This window comes from Orbicella franksi, chromosome 1 (assembly GCF_964199315.1).
Source record: "Orbicella franksi chromosome 1, jaOrbFran1.1, whole genome shotgun sequence".
Lineage (NCBI taxonomy): Eukaryota > Metazoa > Cnidaria > Anthozoa > Scleractinia > Merulinidae > Orbicella > Orbicella franksi.
In genome coordinates, this window is record NC_138145.1 from 43,934,652 (window position 1) to 43,952,812 (window position 18,161).

The following is an 18,161-nucleotide window of genomic DNA, read 5'->3' on the forward strand; positions in this document are numbered from 1 at the left end:
TGTCTTCAATTTGCTCTTATTGACCTAGCAGGAGGTCTGTATGGGAGAATTTTGACCGAGGTCGCGAGTACAGACCGAACGCAGTGAGGTCTGTACACACGACCGAGGTCAAGATTCTCTCGTGCAGACTGACTAAGCTCGGTTAAGAAGATGTTTATTTTATTGCAAACTGGAAATATGTATTTCGTATAATGAAACTGGTTTGCTGACATTTTGCTTGGGAACGGCGAGGCGCTGAACTAAGATCTGCCAAAGTTTGCTCGTCCTCTTGACTCTTTTTTCTCGTCAGGCTTTCGGGCACTTCCACTTATGTTTTAGACGAAAATAGTCTATATTTTTGTATTTTAGTTTGCAACTTTTTCACCGCGAAACTGAATGTAGCCGGTCTAGATACCGGTCTAGATGGGAAAATCTAGACCGCGGCCAATGTCGATTTCAGTCAATCAGATTCGTGAATTCGGTAGTTCCCAGTCCTTGTGAAACGTAGCCATACAATAAATATGGATTATTGACTAAGCGTGAGGTCAAGATAGCTGGATACTGGCCAACTTGACCGGACAAGCTTGTTCATCAAAGGATTTATTATTTGAAACAAAGAACACTATTTTCTTGCGGGACACAGCGAGTAAGCCCGAGCGGACAAGATAGCGCCATCTTGCCCGCTCGGGTAGCCAATCACAGCGCAGGATTCGGTTCATCTTGCATGCTCTCGGAGCGAGCCATTTAATAACTGTTCTATGTCGTGACCTGTTTACAGATATCGATGAATGTTCTTCGCTGGTGGGTGTTTGTCGTAATGGACGCTGCATGAATTTCATTGGAGGGTTTAGTTGTGACTGTATCCCAGGTTACACTCCTACTCCGGATAAAACCCGATGCAGAGGTAAGAAGCGTGTGAATCACGTGCGATTGGACTTTGTTTCATGTGTCAATGCACGTGCTGGAAATGTTTCACTTGCACTGCGGAAGTTTTGGTTCCCCACATACTAAAATCAATGCTAAGTGTTAACGCAGCTTTTATATGTTCAAAATGTCGCTTTGTATGCTTAAAGCGAGATGGATCTGATGACCTAGCAGACAGTCAAAAACGTGGTTTTTCATCTGACAGACGTCTTTTTGGAACCAATGAAATCATTTTCTCCGCTTACCGACCAAGATGGGTTTAGTTTGACTTTCATTGAGCATTCGTTTGGCTTAGCAGTGGACAATCGGCGTAAGAGATTGGAAAGTTGATAATACAACAGTCTTAGAAATAGTGGAGGTCTTTTATCGAAAACGGATCGGGCAGAATCTCTTTAAGAGAAGCGACATTGGCTCTCTTGAGTTATGATTTCTTGGTGTAGTAGTGTAATAGTTAAATTGTTTTTTGTATTATTGTTATTTTTCTATCATTTTGTTAGCAGTCAAAACATGACAAGCAATATGTTTTCTCCGTAGATATCAACGAATGCACAGAAGTACCTGGATTTTGCGAGAATGGTATCTGTACAAACACTATTGGCGGCTCACGGTGCGAGTGCACCACGGGATACAAACTCAACGTGGCGGGGAATGCTTGTGTAGGTGAGGAACTGGACACTAGATATGAGAAGCTTTTATACACTTGGACTGTTACTGATTTGAAACTGAACTGGATGAAGTTTGATCAGATAAAGTTCTCTTTTTCGCGTGTAAATCTCAAGCTAACCCTCATTGGTTTGACTTACTTTTCAAATATTTCTAACATTACTAGCTAACTTGTTTTCAACAATAACTGCACAAATTCTCGCGCGCTCATTGGCTTATTTTCATTGTCAATAAGCGGACAGACACATGAATTTATAATTCATGCGAAGCGTCGACGAGCGAGAGCGGACAATTTGACTATTTGTTATCGTGAAAAACAAATTGACGTCAGTATTTCATGCGTCTATCCTGTTATTGACAATGAATTTCGTCATAACATTGTCAAAGTAGTCTGCGGATCCACTCAGCTATCGCCTCGTGGATCCATAGCTACTCTGACAATGTTATGACGAAATTCATAATCAGTGACAGGACAGACGCATGAAAAACTGACGTCCATGTGTTAAATTCACTTTCAGTATGTTTTCTAATTTTTTTTAGGGGGGGGGTTGGAACGGGGGGGGGATTTAAAGTGCGCCATCTGCGCATTAACTTATTTTTTGCGAATGTATGTTATTATCAACTTCCAATTTAGATTTGTTTGTTTTCTCAGTTTCCTGTGTTCGACATGTTGCCCAATCCTCATTGCTGTATCTGTTTCTTGCTTTACCAGTTTAAAGGCCATTGCCGAGTTCCATGTTGCCTTTTTTTCAAAACTAGTCTTCATGCGAAATAGTTCATATGGAAATGTGTTCCGCCTGGATTCATTCATTTTGATGCAAATCAAAACATATGAAAAGTTTTGCGCAAAGACTCGTTTTGAAACAGAGGCACAAGGTTACTCGGAAATGGCCTATTTAAGTCGCTGTACGTCCTGTAGTACTATCGCCGTTTTCTTTTCATTTAATTTTTCAGACGTGAACGAATGTGATGCTAATCCGAACTATTGTCAAGTTGGAGGTCAGTGTGTGAATACTCCTGGAAGTTACCGCTGTCTCTGTAAAGAAGGTTACGAAGTCGGTAATGGAGGAAGCCACTGTATTGGTAAGGTGCTTTGTATTTCATTAACAGTTTCGTATACATAACAAGCAAAATCAGAATTAAAGCGGAAAGAGTGAAGAAGAGAGTCGTATCACGCAAGTAAAAATTGTTTTCTTTTTCGTTTTTTTCTCCGTAGTGACTTCAAAGTTCCTTCACGATTTCTAATTTTTGAAAAAGAACAGGAAGCCGGGGACAAGACTTATATATACGGCTAATTTTACATCTTAACGCCGAATTTTACTGCTTGACAATGTGAAAACGTGAGGTCAAAACAAAACTACATTCATTAGGAATTGATAAGGGCGAAGAAGTTAAAAGAGCTTAAATCGGCCCTCGATTTGTTCGCTCGTTCACTCGTTTGCTCGTTTGCTCGTTCGCTCGTTCGTTCGTTCGTTTGCTCGATGCCCTCTTGCTCGTTCGTTCGTTCGTTCGCTCCCTCGCTCGTTCGCTCCAGGGGCGTTCGCTCGTTCGCTTGATTGTTCGTTCGCTAGTTCGCTCGTTCGCTCGCTCGTTCGTTCATTCGTTCGTTTCTTCGTTTCTTCGCTCGCTCGTTCATTCGTACGTTCGTTCATCCATTGTTTCATTCATTCATGCATTCTTTGGTACTTGCTGCCTCGTTCGTTTGGTTGTTTCTCCCATGTCAGTGTCCTATGTTAATTTTCACTCAACAGATGTACGAGTGGGCTTCTGTTTTGACAAGTTTGACGAGGACGGTTGCACCAATCCCAAAGGACGCGAGATGAGGAAGTCCGTGTGCTGTTGTACCATGGGGGCTGGCTGGGGTGATCCATGTGAACTGTGCCCGCGGAAAAACACGTGTAAGTAGATTGCTATGTCAATAAGGTCGGAAAAAAAGAAAAAAAAGTCTTTCAGTTTTGCGGTCAAATTCAGATTCAAATTGTCCGCCATTTTGGCAGAGCAAAAACGGGAGATTAGTGGGGGCTTCTTTATCTATTCTGAGCCCCCGGTTAAAACAGCTCAATGGAATGTAGTCTCTTAGTTGATATATGCGCCAATTTCAAGAACATTGTAGACTAGTCGAAAAAATAACGATCAAAAGCTGTTATTTAATGGTCAGCCTTAAGTCATTTTTTCATCCACAGGATCGCTACTTCACAATCTAGTCACATATTCTCTGAACTAACTTTGAAGTAAATTTAGAGGATCAGTTAGATGAAGTAAAAGCTCAAACAGATGAACATGCATACAATGAGTGTACATTACAAAGAGTAAACTTGCATTGATAACGTGTAGAAAGTACAACATATACATGTTTTTCATAACTTTCTTTGTTTTCAGCTGATTTTGCCCTCATTTGTCCAAACGGTGTTGGTTTTGTAATGAACAAACACGGTGTTACTGGTAAGCAACACAAGTATAGATAAACAATAGCCTCCATTTGGCGCGAAAATATGCTCGGATATTTGTCCGCGGACATTATCTGTTCCGAAAAGCGAACAGTTTTCCGAGAGCGTAACTGTGAGCTTTGAGGGACAGATAATGTCCAAGGGCAAATATCCGAGCATATTTACGTGTCAAATGGAGGCTATTGCGTTTATTTTCGCAAAACGCGCGGTTTTGAAAACTGGGGAATATCACTCGGATATTCCCCAGTTTTAGCTGGGAAATATTTAGTCACTTGACGTGTTTAATCCAATCGTGCGCGAGCGAAAATATTTGATGGGTTATAATTAGAGATATAACTATTTTTGAATCAGAATCAAGAATCTTATGTAGACCGTTTTCAGTTCAGTTTTTTTATTATTGCACACTATTTACAGAAAAACAACTTAACATAAGATGGTTTACAATGATATAGGAAAAAATAAATACAGATAGAAATTAACTAGAACAAACAATATTTAATTGTGTACAGTGACCAAAGTAGCCAATGAGCTTTCGAGTTGGCCACTGTCATGCAGATATAAGTTGGCGTTGGCCGCATGCTAAGTTAATTTAAATTAATATTTACATTAAAGACGATATTATTATCATAAAAGAAGAAAGACATACATAAATGCAAGATAAAATAAAGGAAAACAATGTCCTGAATATTGTGCAGTAGTATCTTACATAGCTAACAGTTAAACTATGGTCAGTTTTCAGTGGTCAATAAGAATCTTTTACACCGCTTTTTGAAGAGCAGGTATGGAAAACGTTTAAGTTCTGGTGGGACAGATTCCCAGATTTTTATTGCGGAGAATTTAAATGTAGATACACCATAATTGGTGCATACTGATGGCTTAAAGTTTTGTAAGCAGCACCCCAGCTGGCAAGACCATAGTTTAAGTATGGATAAATAAGGGTATAATATAACTGTTTGAGCATATGAAAATCAAGATAGTGTCTTAGCAGAGATGTTGCGGAGGTGTTGCTTAGCAACATAATGTATTCTAATGACGTCAAACTGCTAGAGTGCTTCTGTTGACTCGCATTGGCGCTATGTTTTCGATTGGAACATGAGAATCGAAAATCAGGCGTGCGCCTCACGAAGATTTAACGAATTTTAACAACTTTCTTCGGCGAACGAGTGTACGACTTTTTAAATGTATACCCGGTATCTTTAAAAAATGTACTGGTACTAGCCTTCAGACTACTTGAAAATATGGTGGAATGCAGATACAAGACAACAGTAACCCATAAAGCTATGTTTTAATGGTTTTGTGCGTTGGGAATGAACAAGAAAGAGGTAAAGTTTACTATCATGTTTTCCCGCGTTGCAGATGTGAACGAATGTCTACACATAACGTCACTTTGCGCGAATGGAGAATGTGTGAACAATGATGGAAGCTATCGGTGTAAATGCAAGATGGGATATCAGCTGGATGAAACTGGAAAGAAATGTGTTGGTAAGTACAAGATCCGCATGCAAACTGACATGTTTAAAAAACATGTTTAAAATCAACCGGAAAAGACATATCTTCTCGCTGTTGAGAACTATTCATTTAACGCGGATAAACTGTTACGAATATAATTTGTAATATGGAGGTTAATCTGCCTCAGTGCAGATGGTTGTAATGATGATGATATGACGACGACGGCAAAGATGATGACGATGACGATAACGATGACGGTGACGGTGATGATGACGATGACGATGACGATGACGATGATGATGATGATGACGACGACGACGACGATGATGACGCGACGACGACGACGACGACGACGATGACGACGACGATGACGATGATGATGATGACGATGACGATGACGATGACGACGATGACGATGACGATGACGACGACGATGATGACGATGACGATGATGACGATGACGATGACGATGACGATGACGATGATGATGATGAGGATGATGACGATGACGATGATGACGACGAAGACGATGACGATGATGATGACGATGATGATGACGACGACGACGATGACGATGACGACGATGATGATGATGACGATGACGATGACGACGACGATGATGATGATGGTGGTGGTGGTGATGATGATGAGCATGATCATGATGATGACATTTTTTGTTTGTAATTTAGATGAGGATGAATGTCTGATATCTGGTGTGTGCGGTAATGGAGTCTGTTCCAACACTGAAGGTTCCTATCAATGCACGTGTCCAAAAGGCTATGCCCCGGGCCGCTATTCACCGCGATGTGTCGGTAAGTACTCAATCCCAGTAATTTATGTTAATTATCATCTTGTAGCTACCCCCAGCTGAGGTTTTCTTCATTTTTTGTGGTGAGGACATACCTAGTAATAACTGTGATGTGTTGTGTTTATTATGTGTTGTGTTTGTAATGGATACTTTCCATCGGATGGCGAAAGGAACAGGGAATCAAGCCAGATCAAGCCAGTGAAAGGAATTTTGTGCCGAGAATCCAATTTTGAGCACACAGTTGAAGAAAAAAAACAACAACAACAACAACAAACAGTTTTGAGGAAAGATTCCGAGATTGGCTTGCGACGTGACGGGGACAGATGACTTGACCATTGTATTCGCCGCTTGTTAACATCACGTTAGGTTAGCTTGGATGAAGTTACGAATCAATCTAATAAGAACTGAAGAGAATAACTTGTCTCTGTAGAATATTGGCCGGGTTTGCAAAACGATATTATTTCTCCTCTTTTGATTCCGATTGGTCTATTTTATGAACCTTTTTCTTGTAGAAGTCATAATGGCCGCCTTACAAACCGTCCATTGTTGTACTTGTGTCTTTCTAGAGTAGAATCTATGAGCACCAGCGTTCACACTTGGTGTCCGTGCACTGGTGCCTGGGCGCCAGCACAAAAAAGGGTTGCGTTCAGACACTGTGTACTCCAAGTACCCAAGGGCCATCTACTGCCCGAGTACAAGGTCGAGACGTTGTACCATGGTGAGAATCCGGGTGTGAGTACAACTTGGTAAAAAAATTGTGTTCACAGCGACAATCATAGTCAGGCACCGTGCTCGAGTACCAAGTGTGAACACAGCCTTCTTGTTTATGGCTCTTCTTGTCACAAAACCTACTTATTTCGACCTTTATTTCCAAAGATGTCAATGAATGCGCAGAAAACAACGATCTTTGCGCGTACCGCTGTGTGAATCAGCCAGGAAGCTATCGTTGTATTTGTCCGCGAGGATTTGACATGGCCGCGGACAAAAAACACTGCAGAGGTGAGCATGCTACAACATCCCAACACTGATCTACTTCTAAGGTCTCTTTACTTTTCCAAATAAAATACTACAAAGAAGGTCAGGAGAATAAGGGATTTTATCACACTTGTTAAGATGTCTTGATAGTAATTTTGGAGGAGATGTCGGGGTTTTTTATTTCCGTTCTTGTGTAGTGGTATCCTTGACTCTATGGTATTATTCCAATGTTTGTTGTGTTCTTTCAATTCCTGTATAGATATCAACGAGTGTCGAGAAAACAGCAGGTTGTGTCCTTTCGTTTGTAAGAACTTTATCGGCGGATATAGGTGTCGGTGTCCCCCTGGATTTAGAGGAGATGGGCAAAATTGTCGAGGTGCGTTTAGTTGATTTATAAATTAAGATCGCAGCTCATTAGTGGCTTCCTGATTAATATCATTACCATGAGTGACTTCGCGACTGTTTTACCACATCATGGCATCATAACTTGGTTTGGACTTTGAACAAGAAGTGATTTACTTATAAGCGTCAAGTTTGACCAAATATTCCAAAATTGAACCTAGCAGCCTGAATAGCGACTAAATCAAAGCAAAAGTTTTCTTTAGGCTTCCCAATCGCATTAAGTAATATATCAAACACGAAAGATCGTGTTTCACCACATTTTAAGACACCGAGAAGAGAGTTGAATACACGACGTGCAGCAGAGTATTTTTGACGAACTTCGAGGTGTTTGGAAATGTGGTCAAACACTGTCTTGAGTGTTTGATACATCTTATCAATCGAAACTAAAACTAAGGAGAAAACAGAAAAATAAAATCGTAAAAATCTGTGCTAATTAAGTTCAGATACCCAAACACCGTCACGGTCATGATTTCCTTATTAATTTAAACTTGATGAATTATGCGAAGAACTAAACTCACTTCGCATTAAGGATTCGAACACTGAGGCCAAAAGAACCAGGAAGGATCATTAAATTTTGTCATTTTAGCATAACTCGGGTTAAAATGCTAAATAGTAAGTATCGATAGAAATGAGCAAACAACTTATAAGATGCGTTACACTATCACAATAAACAACAATTTGAGGCTGAAAAAGCTCTTGAAAGTGTCAAATAGTACCTGGGTTACTAAACGTTTCGGGTTTAGCTTTTCTTCAGTAGATCTCGAACTTTTTAAGTTCGCTCTTTCTTTTATGAAGTAATGGTTGCTTCCTCTTTGTTAGATATCGACGAATGTAGAGAGCGATCAGATCTCTGTAAAAATGGAGTATGTAGAAACCTCGCGGGAACTTATATCTGTGATTGTGACTCGGGATACGTGCGAAGTGCGGATGGAAAGGAATGTGAAGGTAAATAGAAACGTTCTGTGATTTTCTTTCGACTTTTAAAAAAACAGTATTAAAAGAGCGGCTATGGCTGTTTCGTTTTTCTTATTTCCGCCAATTAGATAGAATTTAAGGCACACGTAATCTGTGTGACGTTAACTTTTCACGCGGTTTTAGTCTTCGTGACAGTTTCGTAAAATTATACTCTCTTCTTATTGGTTGGTTTTATGTTTGTGTTCTGTTTGCCACATGATTTTGTGGCAACTTACTCCACCCTCCGTTGCTCTTCCTTCCCTCCGCCCCGCCCCCTCTCCCCTTGTTATGCCTTAGGTAGACTTAAAGCTCAACTTTATTTTACAGATACGAGGAAGGGGCTTTGCTTCGCTGTCGTCACGAACAACATGTGTGAAGCTGTCACAAAGGAGATGATGCAAGTTCGCAAAAAGGAATGCTGTTGTACAGCCGGGAAGGCATGGGGCACAGACTGCCAACTGTGTCCGAGGCGAGGAACTGGTAACTATCGCCCCAGCTCCGCTCTCATTTTTGTCATATTTCACTTTGTTAATTTTGTCTTTAGATTTGCAAACTGGAAATATTTTTCTTTTTTCCACAGTGGAGTATGTTAACTTGTGTCAGAAAATCGCGCAGGTTAAGGAAAATATGACTAGTAAGTGTTGTTCTACTTTGAATTCCAAGAATTTGCTGGTTTTTTACCTTTTGTTTCCTAGAAGAGGGGTCGCCTTCTACACCTCGAAATGAGTGACACCACTGGACCCTGAATCAGAAGATTTAGGTCACCACAATACCCTAACCCTAAAATAAAAAGTAAAGATACGATGGAAAACTACAAAAGGTTCTTCTAAGATATTGACTTACCGCATTCAGTTTGGTTTCCTCGCAAGTTGACACGAAGTATTTGTACCACCGTTTTCCATTCCTGTAAAAAAAATAATACTTCTCGTAATCATTTTGTTGTAATTTCTGTTAAAATTTCGACTGTTAAATTGAAAATAATCTTTATCCGTGAAGCAGAGTGAAATTTTTAAGATCTTCACCCTTTTCTGTTTGGAAGACTGTAATCGGACATTTTCTCGGGTGTGTCTTCCGCTAGAAGTATATCCTATCGTTCACATTTCTTAAATCATGGGAGATACGGTTCAACCCTGTTATGTCGAACTCTCAGGGGAAACCAAAAATAGTTCGAAATAGAGACAGTTCAAGATAGCCAGTAGTAATTGGCTAAAGGGCAAATCCAAGAGAAATGGTTTTGAGTTCAAAATAGCGGGAAATTCGAAAAAGTCGAGCTCGAATTAGCGGGGTTTAGCTCTACGTGTGTAAATTTAACACAGTGAAAGGCGCATAACGTGATATTTGTAATGTCGTCATTCAACAGAGATCTGTGAGATGATTCCAGGCTTGTGTCGAAATGGCAAGTGTATCAATATTCGTGGGGGATACCGCTGCATGTGTAACGCGGGCTATAAGCTCACTATGGACGCAAAGCGCTGCTTAGGTAAGATGTTCGCTTGTTTCTTCAAATCCATCTTTATAATCAGGCTTACTCTGGGCACGTGAGTGCTTGATGTAAGCCTTTGGAATAGAGAGGTAGTGAAGCTGATTTTTCGAGCGTAAGCACTTTTTCAGAGTTAAGTGACTAATTGTTTCACTTCCTCTCCAACGCATTCCAACAGTTTCTTTACACAGTTTCTTTACTTGCAGTTTTTAACGCTCTTCATCAGAAGTTTACAGTGAATTATGAGATTGTGTGTTCATTAATTTCGCTCCCTTATAGTTTCAAAATCGATTCACTCAACGCTGTATCACTGAGTGAGCAAAGTAGAAGAGCCTAAAACATAAAAGCTGTGTTTTTGTGATTTGGTTGGCCATCTGTGTTTTTGTCCTGCTCCTTTATCATCCTTCGACAGAATTCTTTTGTATTTTCCTTTTGCCTTTAACAGCCTTGAGGGTAACTTGTTTGCAACCAAATACCTCACTAAAGCTACGTAGTTTAGTATCCTTCACTACATTTTGTTATGTTTCAATTTGTAGATATCGATGAGTGCGCAATAGATTCCAGTATTTGTCAGTTTACTTGTGCAAACACAGATGGTTCTTACAGGTGTAGCTGTCCTGTTGGTTATGTGCTGAGAGCAGACAAAAAAACATGCATTGGTTAGTAATGTTGATAGCTCTCAATTTCAGGTGCCGTCCTTACCTATATGATACTTCTTTCTCAATACGAAGTTTTAGTAACATAAATGTCTATGTCTCTGTCCGCAGGTGAACGACACAACGTATTCTCAAACTTACATTTTCGTAAACGCTCTCCAAAGTGGACAAATTCGTAAACAGATCACTATCTCCCTAGATCTTTTCTCATTTAGTATAAATCTACCAGCGTTCTATCACGAATGCCGTTTTCCGATTGGCTACGCTACTCGCTATCTGTTCTGTTGTAGATAGTGAGTAGCCTAGCAGTGTGCGTTAGCTATCAAAATAGAGGCCCTTCTTTACGTTTCGAAGTGTCTGTGAAGAGTATTGAGATAAAGTTTTGAGCAGAGTAGACGACATAAACGGAAACATTTGTGATCGCCGACGTCGCGTCAAGTGATTCACACATGCTCAGTGTCAGTCTCGTGCCCATGCTTCCCCAGTAATGTTATAGATATTTCAGTTCTTACGCATCCGTTTATCGTTTTCCGTGTGGACAGACAATAATTTTTGTGTGCTTTTAGTGACGTTAACATATATTTAAGCGTATACGCGTTGACATATACTTGCAACTGTGTGCTTTACACAAAAGGGTTTTAAAAGAGCTTTATAATTAGTTCAAGAGGAGTCGCAGAACGTTAATTCTCGCAATGAGTTAGAGTTATTCAGCATCCACAAAATAGTTCCTTTAACAGTTTATGGCCGGAGACATAAAATACACTTTCCCGCTCCGTAGAAGAAACCACATTTTCCCGGCCTCCCGTTTGATCAAGTTCACGTCACCGAGAATTTGCCAAGTTTGCAACATGATTTTTGAAAAGTCTGCAACTTTTCTCAATCTTTTGTGCCATATACGATGGTCAATTCTTTAAGTGTGTAGAGTATATTACACAAATTTTTGTTTGTTTCGCCAAGATTAGCCAACGGTTTGTGGCAAATACGAGCAAGTCGTCGATTAGGTTTAATAAGCAAGCATACGTAGAACAGTAAGATTATCTTTTAATTAATATGTCTTTGTTTAGATGATGACGAATGTACAACTGGTCGACATAACTGCCAGCATAGCTGTATAAACACTGTTGGAAGTTTCCAGTGTGGCTGTCCTGATGGCTACATGAAAAATGGAATCACGTGTGTAGGTATGTCACGTGTCTATCACATGCATGACCCAAACACATTTTCAACTGCACCAGCGTTATTCGCTTTGAAGCGTCTTCCGCTAATCAACAACGTGAAACCGACACTTCAAGAAAAACATAAGCCACCACAAAGCAAGCAAAGTTAAAGGCGAGCGTTTTCTCTGGTGATGCAATTATTACAAACGTAGGATTTTAAGCTCGAACCCAGATCGGTCCACAGCCAGCGTCAAAGAGAGTGATATCTGGATATGAGATTACATTAAGAGTCCCTGTTATAGGGCCAGCTCCGTCAGCGGGCAAGATGAACTGAATCCTGCGCTCGGCTGTGATGGCGCTATCTTGCCCGCTCGGGATAACCCGCTGTGTCCCGTAAGAAAAGAGTGTTCTTTTTCCGTATAATAAATCCTTTATTGACCAAGCTTGTTCGGTCAAGATGGCTGGATATTGACCTCGTTCTGTTTTTTGTTTTGTTTTGTTTTGTTTTGTTTTGTTTTTTGCGTGTTTACTGGCCTCGACTCCGTCTCGGTCCATAAACACGCACAAAAAATAACAGTCAATATCCAGCCATTTTGACCTCACTCTTGGTCAATAACCGATATATACAAACTCTAAGAGTGCACGCACAAGGATCACAATGTGTTGTTCTCTTTGCTTTCCCTTGTATTTCTCGGTTTTTGTTTGTGCTGTCGTGTTTGCGCCAAAAGACTACAAGCCTTACACAGTCTATTTCTTCACAGATAAAGATGAATGTATGACAGATAACAATATCTGTGGATTTGGTATGTGCGAGAACTTGGCAGGGTCTTACAGATGCGTGTGTAACCGGGGGTACAGGTATAATGAGACAACCAAGAAATGCGTCGGTGAGTAACTGCGAGCACATTACAAGACGTACGCTGCCCTTTGCAGCCGGGCCATCACGTGACCTACTTTTCATAAAATTATGGCCTGTCACTTAAAGAATGCCAGAATTGGAAAAAGCATGTTGAAAATATCAAAATGGCCAATTTTTAGGCCCCTGGCAGTAAAGAATGCGATTTAATGATGCTTTGAATTTGAAAAATTAAGAAGAAATTGTGCGAAGATCTGTATGGGAAAAGTTGTTGGAGAGCAAGACCTTGCTCTCCCGCAGTATTTTCCATAGATATCCTCTAAATTTTCCTAAAATTCCAACTGTCGTATGAACTTACTCTTTAATTTCAGGGGCCTCAAACTTGGCAATTTTGCTATTTTCGATATGCTCTTTCCATTTCTGGCATTCTTTAAGTTATAGTCCATAGACCAAAACAATCTTAGCAAAGGTTTCGTCACTTGACCCCAGCTGCAAAGGGCCTATTCAGAGATTGAAGAGAAAGAACTCAAACGTCCTTGTTAACACTTAATCCCGTGACACCATAATATTTAGGCTCCCTCTCGGCCCGCGTACTAAAGCTAGGCCTCAGGCCTCCGTAGGAAAAACATGGCGGCTGTACATTTTACCACAATACCATGCGAACCCTACGCATCCCATAAAGTACAAGGAAAGCCATATTTTTGCAATATTGTTCCCTTGTTAACAACATTGTGTATACAAGGTTTGAAGGTTGTAGAGCTTTAGAGTACGTAACTATAATTATAAGCGTTGTTAAAGTTTTCGTGCGCTAAGAACTCTGGGTATATGCACCAGTTGCCATCTTTTTTCATGCGGAGTATTGAAGTTCATCCAATCATATTCACGCCGTTTTAAACTCATCACAAATAGATGAGCTTGGGAACTGGTGCCTTAAAGGTTAGCGGGGTGCCAAAGCCATGAGCCGCTAGGAGGTATCCATGGCAACCCTGGAAAGCAGGAACCACCCAATGAGCGTCCGCTAACCAGCACCGTCACACTGAAAGAAATTCAGTGGAATCTAATTACCTGGAGAATACTTACCCTGACCAAGAACAAAACGGGAGGGAGGAGAGGGTGCAAGAATCCGCAATGATTCGCGAGCAAAGCAGTGCAACTGATCCGCAACAATCAGCAGAATACACTACAACAATATTAAGCAATGAACCACAAACCCCTGCAAAACCCCTGAAGGCCGCCCCACAGGTCACGTACTCCCAAACACGGAAATTGCTGGCTGCATAAGCTCATATTTAACTTGCCTAAATGATATTGGTTGAATGGGCACGCTAGCTGGCTGCATTAGCTCGAGTTTAACCTTGCCTAAATGATATTTAGCCACATTTAAAAATTAATGTTTCGTCGGTATAATTCTTAGACCATATTGCTGCAGTGTGTAGATATGCTGTTTAGCTCCTCACTGTGTAGTAAGTTCTATCCTGGAACTGTATACTTTTAAACAGGAAGACATGAATAAAGGTCAATTAGCGTGTTTTTTTTTTGTTTTGTAAACCTGCGAGTACTTTATTGGTTCGGAGCCCAAAAGAATTCCGGCCGGATTTTAAAACGATATATTCTCTGTTATTTGTCTTGTAGTCAGTTATTCATGAATAACACTGTTGTAATTACAGGCAACAATCCATGCGCAACAAGAAACGTGTGCCAATACGGATGCCAGCTGGGTGGACATCGTTGTAGATGTCCCCCCGGATTTACTCAGGATTTTTATTACAATCAGTGCGTTGGTAAGTGACATCACTCTATCACGTGACGTCCACACACGTATTTTCTCTATCTTACGTTACGTACTAAAGCCAGTTGGAAGTCACGTCAGATACCGCACGTGAAATTATACGTCAGTCGCTGGAGTCGAAATCCGTCGAGTAGGAAAGCCAGTTAAAATCATGCTTGCGCCCCGGCACGAACGCACGTGAACATTTTTACGTCAGCAGCACTTTCACCGCGGACTCGTATTCGCTCAGTGGTATTACTCTCAACTGCTTGTGTCTTTATGTAGATATAAATGAATGTCACAGCAGCCTGACTTGCGGACTAGCTCAGTGCAGGAACACCTTAGGAGCGTTCTACTGTACCTGTCAACATGGATATGTGTTGAAACCAGATGGTCGCTCATGTCAAGGTAACTGTGAACCCATTTAAGAGGGGCCTGCAGGTTAACACAATTTTGGGCAATTTCAGCACGGGTGACCTGGTCGTAAAATTAATCGAAGTATCACAATAATGGTTCAAAACTATAGGAGAAAAAAAAAAAAAAGAAATATCCAGTAAAGCCAGAAAGGGGCGTAGACGGGAAACAGAGAGAAGTTTAAAATGCATTTCATTTGGGTAAACTTGAAAATATCAGCTCAACGCTTTTCAAGCTTAGGCCAAAAGTTTCACTTGTGAGACTCAAAATGTAGCCTTGTTTGTTATGTCAACGCGACCTTGATTTTGCCGATAAAACACTCTTTTTGAAGTGCAGAGCTCACAATTAACGAAAACACACGGAATTACTAAAACTATTGTAACCTATTCCCTCTAAAGTCTAGTACTGGAACACTTTTCTACTGATCTACGGGGAACTCACTAACAGTTTAGCAGAACGTAATTTCAATTGAATAATAGTTTTTTCAGTTCAAGAAAAGAAAGAGACCATTTTCAGAGGATCACCCTTCTTTTTTGTGTACAAATTTACTTTCTAGTAAAAGATGTTTTATATAATCTTCTTGGTTTCAGACATGAACGAGTGCGCCCTGGGACTGAGTCCTTGCAGCTTTGGATGCGACAACAAACTAGGCGGATATAGCTGCCGATGTCCACACAATTATCATCCCATAGGGGGAGGGTGAGTAGACAAAATGTTAGACCACTATGTGAATACTGTTTAGAAACCTACAGTTTATTAAAGGACTAGCTTCGTAACCTGTCTAACCTGTTTCTCCTCGTCTGTTTCTAGACATTGTTTGTCGCCTTACGGAGAAGCTTGTTACGAGTGTGCGCTGTCCAAAGGGAACAATGGCGACAAAGGAGTGCCTCTGGTGGAGAGAAACGAAACAGGAAGCCAGTTCCAGTCCTCTCCACGGTACCGTATTGTGCCAGCGAGTAGCGGTGGTTATGGGCAGCAGTTACTTTATGGCGGAAACCAAAGGTATGGTCAACAACAACAGCAAGGACTTGGCTATCAGTCACAGTCCTACAATCAACAGGGTTACAGCCAACAGAACTGGCAAACAGCACAACAGAACAATGGATTTCAATACTCTTTCACTCCTTCGGGAAGCCAGCGAAAACGCCGATCTGCGCGACACCGAATGGAAAAATTCACTATCCAAATTCCCGCCAACATTACTTCCGCTAAGCCAATCCTAACGCTCGTACCAGTGCTCTCAGAATTTAACGGAACATTTAACTACGTCATCGTTCACGGAAACACGAGTTTGTTTAAAGTGGACGAGAATAAGGGCGTTTCGTTTCTTTACATTAAAACTCCGCTTCATCGCAAAGGCGTTTTTCGACTGTGGATTAAAGGTGTAATGCGCGAGCCAAAAGAGAAGCAAAGAGATTCCAAGTCAAAAGGCAAGGAAGAAACACAAGCAAAACCATCAAGAGCCAAAAAGGATTACAAAGGTCGACAGGAAAATGGAACGAAGAGACAACATCACCCACTAGGATATAACGAAGCTAAGAAGTTCTCGCTCCATCTTGTTATAAAGGCAGTATAACTGAGCTATAGTTATTTAGGGACTATTTTTATTTGAGCTTCGTTTAATTGTTTTATTTTGTAAAAAGACGCTATACTCAGCCACTTTTTGTCCATGTTACATGAGTCTTGCGGATCATAAAAGTCCAATATAACGAGGAACGTAAACCTTTTCTTTCTTTATGAAAACGTGAACTGATGCTCTTCATACTCCAGGGTTCTGAGTTTGTTATTAGGGAGCTTAAGCAAACCACGACGACGACAGCAACGAGAACGTCACTAAACAACAGGTTTAATGAGCAAAACAGTAGCCGTGCACGTGCGTTATAAATCTTTGTACATTTCTTTGCCGTCCTCTACAAAACAACAACGTGAAATGACTAAGTTCTGGGTCGTCTACCGAACGTGGACGACGACGGCTAATTTTTCGTATTTCCATTTGGAATTGAACGCCGTCGTTGCATATTTAGCTTAAGCACGTTTTAAGAGTCATAGGCGTACCGAAGAGATCTAGACATTCGCGAATTTCGCTTGTAAAATGTAAATACATTTACGTCGTCGTCGTTGCTTAAGCTCCCTAATGTGGACCTACGCTGGAGGAATTTGAAATCTCGGGGAGGGAAAATCGCAGCTCTGTTTTCAAATTGTTTTTCTTCCACACTAAAACGCAAAGCCGGCGTTTTTAAATTCCTACGATTGAAGAGCGTTTTCGAAAAGCGTAAGCAAACCACGACGGCAACGGCAACGGGAACGCCTCCAAACAAAAGGGTAGATGAGCAGAACAGTGGCTGTGCACGTGCGTTGTAAGCCTTTGTACATTTCTTAGCTGTCCTTTGCAAAACAACAATGTGAAATGACTAAGTCCTGCCTATTTTGGAGAACGCGAACTACAGAAGCTAAGTTTTCGTATTTCCATTTGCAGTTCAACGTTGGCATTAGATATTTAACTTGAGCAAGTTCTCAGCGAGACCGAAAGGCGAACTGGGCAGATCCAGACAACTGGGAAATTTGAAGGTAGAATATAAACTCAGTTATTGCTAGGAGTTGTTCTCGGGGTCGCCGTCATCATTGCTTAAGATCTTTAATGAAACCCTAGTGTGTGACCTTTAAATGAAAGCTATTGAGCAGAACTTTCTGAGGGTAAATTTTATTATGCTGTACAACGTGGCTCTAACTTTCAAGTATCTGGGGCCCTTTTCTCGAAAGCCCCGGAAGCTTTTCGAGCCCGTCAAGCCATTTTTAGTTAATCCGTATTTACCGACAGAGAGGTGTATTCGCCTGAAACGTCTTGTGTGAAAAGAACCTTTGTTTACATTAAGAACACGTGCATAAAACAGCTCTGAAGTCATAAGGTTTGAGATTTTGGTGAGGCTTTTCGGGACCTTCGAGAAACGGGCCTCGGGATCGCCATAGTGTGTGACCATTCAAGTGAAAGCTATTTAGCAGTATTTTCATGTGGTACTGTTTATTACGCTGTGCAATGTGGTTCTAACTTTTAAGTCTCTGGATCAAACCCTGGTGTTTGACCATTCAAATGAAAGCTATTTAGTAGTACTGTTCGAGAGGTACTTTTTTGGAGGTGCCTTTCTAGGCTGCGGCCAAACAGCGGGCGTGTGACCATTCAAATTAACTGACCATTAAGTGGAATTATTCTGCGGTAACGTTCAGTTTAGAG

General features: G+C 40.9%; 1 protein-coding gene across 1 annotated transcript in view; it reads left to right on the forward strand.

The window, feature by feature from the left end:
- The window catches only part of LOC145463314 (fibrillin-1-like), a 75,563-nt gene extending 58,453 nt beyond the window's left edge, over positions 1 to 17,110 (forward strand). The window contains exons 50-69 of the mRNA XM_081447066.1: positions 758 to 883; positions 1,438 to 1,563; positions 2,521 to 2,649; positions 3,318 to 3,464; positions 3,946 to 4,008; positions 5,370 to 5,495; positions 6,152 to 6,274; positions 7,147 to 7,269; positions 7,505 to 7,621; positions 8,467 to 8,592; positions 8,929 to 9,081; positions 9,182 to 9,235; positions 9,962 to 10,081; positions 10,618 to 10,740; positions 11,802 to 11,918; positions 12,656 to 12,781; positions 14,418 to 14,531; positions 14,804 to 14,926; positions 15,523 to 15,631; positions 15,743 to 17,110. Coding sequence (XP_081303192.1) covers positions 758 to 883; positions 1,438 to 1,563; positions 2,521 to 2,649; positions 3,318 to 3,464; positions 3,946 to 4,008; positions 5,370 to 5,495; positions 6,152 to 6,274; positions 7,147 to 7,269; positions 7,505 to 7,621; positions 8,467 to 8,592; positions 8,929 to 9,081; positions 9,182 to 9,235; positions 9,962 to 10,081; positions 10,618 to 10,740; positions 11,802 to 11,918; positions 12,656 to 12,781; positions 14,418 to 14,531; positions 14,804 to 14,926; positions 15,523 to 15,631; positions 15,743 to 16,508 — 3,011 coding nt within the window. The 3' untranslated portion in view covers positions 16,509 to 17,110. The remainder of the gene's footprint in view (positions 1 to 757; positions 884 to 1,437; positions 1,564 to 2,520; positions 2,650 to 3,317; positions 3,465 to 3,945; positions 4,009 to 5,369; positions 5,496 to 6,151; positions 6,275 to 7,146; positions 7,270 to 7,504; positions 7,622 to 8,466; positions 8,593 to 8,928; positions 9,082 to 9,181; positions 9,236 to 9,961; positions 10,082 to 10,617; positions 10,741 to 11,801; positions 11,919 to 12,655; positions 12,782 to 14,417; positions 14,532 to 14,803; positions 14,927 to 15,522; positions 15,632 to 15,742) is intronic.
- The last annotated feature ends 1,051 nt before the right edge of the window (positions 17,111 to 18,161 follow it).